The sequence below is a fragment of the Barbus barbus genome (genome assembly GCF_936440315.1).
Source record: "Barbus barbus genome assembly, chromosome: 27".
NCBI lineage: Eukaryota > Metazoa > Chordata > Actinopteri > Cypriniformes > Cyprinidae > Barbus > Barbus barbus.
In genome coordinates, this window is record NC_136755.1 from 20328139 (window position 1) to 20337106 (window position 8968).

Below are 8968 nucleotides of genomic sequence, written 5' to 3' on the forward strand. Positions count from 1 at the left end.
GTCAAATAAGCATGTGTCCTAGTCTGTGTCCTGGACACTTGTGTCTCATATGTAAGAGCAGTCAATGCAATTTGGGAAGAAATAAATCAAATCAGTATGTGTGTGAAAATATTCAGATGTAACCCCCATTGTAATCGTCAACATTTTCATAAGTATGTAGACCTAACTGTCTAATTCTTCTAATTCTTTTACATGTGACTTTACTCCCCAACACAATTTAAAGTTAAATGAATGTAAAGAAAAGCAAGGCTGACAGTGTCCTGAGGTTGCACTTGAAATGCCGTTTCACGGATGCGTGCCACTTCTGCTCTATGTAAGGACAGCTTGTGCCACTTCCGCTCTGTGTAAGGACAGCTTGTGCCACTTCCGCTCTGCTGTCTGCTTCGCTCTTCATCTGCACAAAACATGTCCTACTTCATCATAACCAAAGCTACTCGTTTATAGCCTAATAACCCATCACCTCACCATATCCCAAGTTATTTTATCACGTCTATTTATTTGTTTGTTTTTCATTCAGTCAAAAACATTATTCTGGATTTTAAAACTGCTAACAAAGTATCCCAACGTTTGATCGCGGTTATATGACAAACGATTCATTTAACTAATCTAAATCTGTGTTAGTTCATTTATTAGACAAGCCACTAAACTAAACCTCGCATTAAAATTCACGCGCTTTATTTCGGCCGTTAAAAATCAAGGAAAGGACAAGTCTGTGCTTGTCCCACCGATTATTTATAGTTGCGTTCATATGATTCCGATTACTGAACCCAAACTTGAGCCAGCAGCAACCAAAATATTAAATCTGAAGTTCAGCACCGCCTCCTCCTCACAGACAGTCCAGTAAACGCGATGCTATTACGTGTGAGGGGACTTTCAGGACTAGAGGCGAGGAGACGTTTAAATGTGCGTGCACTTGCTGAAGTTTTGCACTTTCTGACACGAGAACAGGACTGTGTGGACTTGTCTCTTTAAAAAAACCACAATCTATCGCTGTTTCCGCTCTCTTTTGGCTGTGGATCTACAGCGCATCACCAGCAAACTCTTAACAGCGGCAGGTGTGTATTTATCAAACAAATTAAAACGATTTATTCTGTCTAATCTTACGTTAATGCTTGACTGAATGACTTTATGTAATGTAACAGTATTTAACAGTGCCCATGTTCATGTGATGTAAAGCCAGTGGCAAAGATCTGGAAATGAATGCTGCTCTGTTGTGACTAAAGTTGAACATAGTCTGTTTGAAGAACATCTATTTTGCCCATCGTTTGTGCTCCATCTTTTTAAATAAATGTGAAAATAGAAATTAAGGATTTTGAGAAGGGGTCTTTTTCAGGGCAAGAATAAACTTTATGGAGGTAGACAGAGAGATGGAGCAGGGTAGATATATTAATAGATACTGTATTAAACTGAGTGTTGTTATGTGAACCTAGTTTACATTAACATGCATATTTGAACTACTTTATTAACTAGAATAAAATGCTACTTTTGGGGTAACTGTAACCTGATTTATAACTCTTAAAGGAGTTTACTCACTTTCATTTTGTTCCAGTTACTTAACAACAACAAAAAAAAAGACTGTGTTGATAATAAACACAATTGTCACTATAGCTTCACTGGCCCATTGTCAGGAGAGTTTCTCAATTAAAATTACCCTAATTTTCCCCTCATTTAAGCCCCTTAGAGCAGTAGACTAAAGCTTTAGTGCTGTCTTATTCTGTTAGCATGATGAACCATATCTGTAACATCTACAAGCCACCATCTGTAGTGCACAGATTCAGCTGAAATACAGAGTTCTGGCATGAAACTAGATGCGCAGTCCGATAGGCTGATGATAAAAGGCAGAGATGGTCACAAGTCTTTAACTTGCAGTCTGAGTCAAGTCTGAAGTCTTTGTCGCCGGAGTCTGAGTCAAGTCATGAGTCCAAGTCTCAAGTCATTTAATGGCTGGCTAAAAAAAAATCCCATTTAGAATCCTCATGTAGCCTACAGAAATCTTCATATTTACGAAGTTGTTTTATAGACTATAGACCAGGGGTGTCAAACTACTGGAAACCAACAATAAATATTTTTTTCTACCTATTAGATTGTTGTTTATTAACGTCTACACCTACCCCAACCCTAAACCTACCCTTACAGTAATGCAGATACATTAAATATTGTTGTTCAGCATGAGAAAAAGGACAAAATATTGATGTGCGCATGCGCAGTACGCTCCGGTAGGAAAATCGGACGGGTAGGATATAATGTCAGGACACCGGGCAAATTTGGGAAATATTGTCATCAATAGGCAACCAGGTGAGACACGGGGCCCACGGCTTATCTAAAATATCCAGATAGAAATTTGTTACCATTCTCAGTGGGAAAGTGTCCAAGCAACATTGCTCAAAAAAGTTACCCAGCAAAGTTGCTCAAGAAGTTGACCCATGTCTCATCAGCCTAACTCAATCTTCTTCTTCTTCATCTTCTTATTAGTTTTTTTATTGGTGGCTTGCAATCACACATTGAGCATTACCGCCATCTACTGTAGCAATGGATCAGAGACTTGAATTCCCTTTTCCCCAGACCTTTCAGGACTCTAGCTTTCGATGTTGCTGCGTGTTCAGTTCCTCCGTGTACAGCCCAAGTCCCTCCCAGCCCAGAGAAGAGGAATAACAATAATCATCATCATCATAATAATAATAATCTATATTCTATGAATTAACTAAGTTCTTCTTAGAAATTGTATTAAACTATCACCTCCTACTGGATTCAAAATCTCTTTTAACGTTAACTGCTCTAACTCAATCTGACCTAAAGACATCATTATCACATGGCACAGCTGATTGGTTCTCTCCTATATCGGTAGCCAATGAGCTCTCTGCTCAACATTCAAATATATGACTAGTGGTTGTTGTAGCAGTTTCGCAGCACCTGTATATATCTGCTACGAGGTGATTCATGTATGCCATGGGGGTTATTTCATGTATGATATATTTGCAGCAGCAGTATTTCTTACACGCTCACAGCAGCATGTTGTGGATGTATTGGCAGTAGCAAGTCTCTGTACTTGCTCTGCCGCAGCAGCAGCGTAGCAGATCTATTTCGCCAAGACCAAATAGATTATCATTGTCATGTACATTACCATGCCAATCCCTCCGAGAGTTGTCATGACAGAAATGCTATTTTCAGCCCTTCTCAGCAGTCTGTGACATCTTAATTCATTGTGAGATTTGTTTTATTTCACCTTTCACTAATCTGACCTAATCCATACGATTCATATTCATCTGTTCTATCTTCAGTTATTTGTTCTTGTTTTTGGTATTACTTTATGATTTTGGCATGAGGAGAGAACTTCTCACTAACCACTGTGTGCACATTTTGGTGTGTTTTTTTATGATATTTCTGTGGCTTAATAACTAATAAAGGATTATGTAATCTAAGTTAATGTATATTTGGGAATTAACCGCAATTACTGCTTTTAAACAGCATCCATCATTAGGAGCCATCCTTGAGAAAAGTCAGTGAAAGTGTTCACTTTTTCCACTATGGTTTAATGCTCTCTGTTTATGTGTTTGTGCAGAGGATGTTTGAAAAGGCGACAAAGACGCTGGTTAAACAGATAGATCCAAAGGGTACTCTGATTGCATCTTCCAGCCTAAATGATTCCAAAAAACTCCAGCCCCTTGCGGTGGTGCAGAAAATCCAGAAAGGTTGGTTCTGGCAGCAAACTAAATACAAACCCACAGAATTCAAAATCAATGACCTGCTGGAAGGGGATCCAATTAAACCAGGTAAAGTGCATAATGAAGAAGTATCTCAGTATGTTCTCAGTAGAAAAAGGTGATTTTTCGAAATATGCCTAAATATCTCTTGCGTCTAGCCTTTTTTTAAATGAATATCTCTCTCTGTTTTGACCAGTGTGTGAGGAGGAAGAGTTTGTAAAGTTTGAGGGACAGTACAGAAACTCTGTAGCTGGAACTGTAGAGGTGGGAGGTTCTGCTGTCTGCCTAAATGCGAATGGAAAAGGCACATCGAAACTTTGTTTATCCCTCGGGACGCTTAAGAAGGAAGATGTGGATATTCCCAAACTTCTGAAGGTCACTAGAGGAAGGTCAGAGAAAAACAATTTAATATGAAATCAGTATTTAATATCAAATTTAATATGATATCAATATTTAATATCAAATTAAGGAGACTATATATATATATATATATATAATATAAAATTTTATTTAGTTTTTTTGGAATTTGGAAAACCAGTAAAGGTCTTAAAGTTGAACCTTGCTGTATCTCTTGACAAGACAGTTCATTCAAAAATGATTATTATTATCATTTTTTAAATTTTAAGTTTTTCACCCTCATGTTATTCAAAATCTGTAAAGGAGATATTTTGAAAAATGTTTAAACTGTCCAAAACAGTACTGGATTTTCATTCAGATATTTGTAAAGACATACATGTTTGGAATGACATGCGGATACGTATATGATGACAAAACTGACATTTTGATGCAAATAAGATAACAATCTGATGTGGTTTGATATTCATTCCTCTGCTCTTGACATTGATGACTCCTGTAGGAAGTTGGACCTCACAGGCTCTTTTTTCAAGAATCCCACCGCAAAAAACAAGACTTTCACCCTCATTAAAGAGCGAGTTTTAACCACCTGTGACTGCTTTATCTCCTACACCGAACTGGAGAAGGCCAGCTGCCAAGCTGCTATTGATTGTGCTGAGGTTTGTAAGAAGTTTGTTCAGGGATTCAAAACTAATGAGCCGGAGTTTAGCTTCAGTAATAAATGTCATTATCATATCATATCAATAATAAATCTGCTTTTCTGACTCAGTGTTGTTATTGGTAACTAAACTATTTAAATAATTTTCATTAATATAAAGCTAAAATAAAATAAAACATAGTTATTGGATGAATACTGAAACTTAAAACATAATTAAGAAGCACTTAAATGACTAAAAACGAAATTCAAATAAATTAAAGCTATACAGAAATAAAAACTGCACTAAATTAAAATAAATAGCACAACAAAACTACTAAAACTAAAATTAAAATAAAAACAGAAAAAATACAAATAAATGCTAATTCAAAAAATGAATAAAAGCTCATTGTATATAAATAATTTAACAAAAAACACACTCACAGAACTATTTCTTTGGGGTTTCAGATGTACACGAAAAACAGCGGTGAATATCAATATGGCTCTAAGACTGTATTTCACATCCCACCGGGCACTGTGATGGCTTACAGTGTCGTTGAAATGACCATCGAAAGTGACGGCTACTTTGGTCAGTGACATTTACTGAATATGGCTAAACAACATTACAGTACCTTTTGATTATTTATAACATGTATCAACAAATATTACATTCATCACTATTAATTTTTCATTTATATGTATTTTTTATTAATTATAAAAACAGTTGTGTTTTTATAATACATATACAACAAATGTGCTGTATATGTATTTGGGCTTTCCATGTCTGAGTTTTGGTTGTTGTGTGTTTAGATTTGTGCGTTGGGCCTAGTGGGGTGGAATCAGATGATATTTCCCAGAATCCCTTTCCCACTTTCTCAGAGGTGGATGGTCAAGGGCCACTGATCCAGGAAGGTTTCCCACTTACTACTCTAAAAAAAGGTGTGCGTTTCAGTTCCTTTGTGTTCTGCTAGCTGTGCAGAAGCAGAAGCAGAATTTATTTCTATTTCCCATTTTTTAAGTTCCTAGTTCTTAAGATATTGCCATTCTAATAATGAGACCCTTTAATGAGAGTCGTTTCAAGATGTAAATTAGTGGTCTCTTTGCAGCACTTGCAGATGTTCAGGCTAGATTTTGTGCACTGGTTGACTTGTCTGCTGAAAGCCGTTCCTCCATCCTGCTCCTGTTGAGGAAAATTCTGAAGGATCGATCTGTCTTGTTAGCTTTGGTGGATAGAGTGAGTAATAATGCTTGCTAAATCACATAAAAAAATTGCAGAAGGATGTTGTGAAATTGCATAAATGGGTGATTCCTTCTTTACTTTCTGTCCTCTAGGATGATACCTTTTCCTCCTTTTAACAGACTTAAAAGGATACGTCCCATAATTTCTCTATTTTGTGTTACCCACACAGATTTATTTATCCTGTATGTTAAATTTGTAAAAAGTGTTAATTAGAACATCATTAAAAATTAAACAACTTTAATTTTTCAAGATTTCAAAGTCAGGGGTCCCAAAACTAAAAAATGACACAAATATGAAACCGTTTGTTCCTCTTTATATCACTTATATTTATTTTCGTCTGATCTCAATGTCTTTTTTATCTTTTAGCTTGAGGTGATAAGCAGCGGTGAAACTCACTGCTTCGTAACCAGCGAGTTGTCTGAAGAACAGAGTCAGAATATTGGTGCATTTTTAGACTTACTGAAGTTTGACCAACTTGATAAGACGTCATCAACATCATTGTCAACTTATAATGGATGTCAGATATCAACAACCAATCACAGCGATCCTTCCTTGTCATCTGAGTTAAATGGATCAATCTCCACACCAGAAGAACAGAATGGATGTCACACAGCCGTATCCCATGAGAATGGATGCTCAACAAAAGCAAGCAGACAGAGCAAGGAGCTCATGTTTGCCATGCAAATGCTGATGAACGCTCTTGAGGGTTAGTAGTACTATACCTCAACTCAGAGGTTTCTTATCCATAGAGACTCTATCTGTATTCACTCATAGACTTTATTGTTCAATTCAGAGCTGACGGGCGCTGGATTGGACCTGCTAGAGCCTTTCTGCACCTCTGAAGGTCTCCAAAGTCTACAGGATTTAGTGAGTTTGAAATTGTTGGATGCTAATTCAGATTCTGCATGAATGCTTGAGAAAATTACATTATTTATTTAGTTGAATTGAATTGAATCCTTTTTGTTTTCTGTAAATTTAGGTAATTAATCTGACTACTAGTGATATGCCTCTCTGCAAGGACACCATCCCTGTTTTCCTCCAAAGTGACAATGACTTCCACAGAGTGGAGGAACTTTTTAAGTCATGCAATGTTTTGCTAAGGAAAGAGAATGACACGTTGACCTCAGAAATGACCTGTAAAGAGGGATTCCTCCCTATGGTTCTGTGCATTGCCATCCATGGCCTTGCATCATTTGTTGCTGTGTGACAGTGTTAGGGCTTTTATTGACAGCTGAAATAGGCAGTTAAAGTGTGAAGTCATATTTTCCCAGTTACGAAGACATATTAGTAAATGCAGAAATTACTCGCTTCACTTTTAAAGTTCCTATGTGCAGACATTTACTTGCTTGTGAATATTTTTTGCACTAATTTTATCTTTGTTAATGCCATAATAGTAATCCATCCTGATAGTAAAATCTATAGGCACTTTCACTCATACAGATTTTAAATATTTCTGCAAAAAAAAAAAAAATAATAATAATTATTAGGTACACCTTGCTAGAACCGGGTTGGACCCCCTTTTGCCTTCAGAAGTGCCTTAATTCTTCGCGGCATAGATTCAACAAGGTGTTGGAAACATTCCTCAGAGATTTTGGTAAAGTGAACTCATTGTCATGTTCAAGAAACCAGTCTGAGATGATTTGAGCTTTGCGACATGGTGCATTATCCTGCTGGTAGTACCATCAGAAGATGGGTACACTGTAGTCATAAAGGGATGGACATGGTCAGCAGCAATACTCAGGTAGGCTGTGGTGTTTAAACGATGCTCAATTGGTACTAAGAGGCCCAAAGTGTGCCAAGAAAATATCCCCCATACCATTACACCACCACCACCAGCCTGAACCGTTGAGACAAGGCAGGATGAATCCATGCTTTCATGTTCTTTACGCCAAATTCTAACCCTACCATCTGAATTTCGCAGCAGAAATCAAGACTCATCAGACCAGGCAACGTTTTTTCCAGTCTTCTATTGTCCAATTTTGGTGAGCCTGTGCGAATTGTAGCCTCCGTTTCCTGTTCTTAGCTAACAGGAGCGGCACCCGGTGAGGTCTTCTGTTGCTGTAGCCCATCTGCTTCAGGGTTCGACGTGTTGTGCGTTCAGAGATGGTATTCTGCATACCTTGTTTGTAACGAGTGGTTATTTGAGTTACTGTTGCCTTTCTACCATCTCTAACCAGTCTGCCCATTCTTCTCTGACCTCAAGGCATTTTCGTCCACACAACTGCCGCTCAATGGATATTTTCTATTTCTTGAGCCATTCTCTGTAAACCCTAGAAATGGTTGTGCGTGAAAATCCCAGTAGATCAGCAGTTTTTTAAATACTCAGACCAGCCCGTCTGGCACCAACAACCATTCCACGTTCAATGTCACTTAAATCCTTTTCTTCCCCATTCTGATGCTCGGTTTGAACTTCAGCAAGTCGTCTTAACCACATCTAGATGGCTAAATGCCTTGAGTTGCTGCCATGTGATTGGCTGATTAGCAATTTGCGTTACCAAGCAATTGAACAGGTGTACCTAATAAAGTGGCCAGTGAGTGTATACACTACCTTTATTTTCCAGACAATTTGTTTTTATTTTCCAAAACTAAAATACACTTTATTACAGTTAAATTGTAGTAAAAACCTTTATGAAGACAGTTTATTTTGTTCTTTGAAACTGATTTCAGTTTTCCATAGATAATTTATAGATAGCAGCATTCATTCCATTTTTCTTTATTTGCCAAGGATAAAAAGGATTAGGATTTTATAGGATGAAAGTTCATCAGATCTTTTTTTTTTTTTGTAAAATGTTAATATACAATAATATGATAATACAATTTGTGTTATTTTGTTTCACTTTTTAGATTTTTCAAATAATGTACTCATCACTGCACTTAAGCGATAATTTTTTACTTACATGTAGAATATATGACATTATGCAAATACATTTATTGTTGTGTATCTCTGCACATCAGGAGTGAATGCAGCGATTTTCTCCAAAAGCTTCTGTTTGGTTGCATCATGCACTTTTATTATTATTAAATGAAAAAGAGGAACAA

The 8968-nt window shown here is 37.0% G+C and overlaps 1 protein-coding gene across 1 annotated transcript; it reads left to right on the forward strand.

Annotated features, from left to right (window-relative positions):
• The first annotated feature begins 827 nt into the window (after positions 1 to 827).
• Positions 828 to 8954, forward strand: LOC306847031 (gasdermin-E-like). The gene is made up of 10 exons (XM_079380764.1): positions 828 to 1055; positions 3560 to 3770; positions 3898 to 4090; positions 4558 to 4714; positions 5158 to 5278; positions 5500 to 5628; positions 5796 to 5923; positions 6296 to 6635; positions 6723 to 6796; positions 6909 to 8954. Exons 2-10 carry the CDS (start codon positions 3563 to 3565, stop codon positions 7134 to 7136), a joined length of 1578 nt encoding a protein of 525 aa, XP_079236890.1. The 5' UTR covers positions 828 to 1055; positions 3560 to 3562; the 3' UTR covers positions 7137 to 8954.
• Positions 8955 to 8968: the final 14 nt, after the last annotated feature.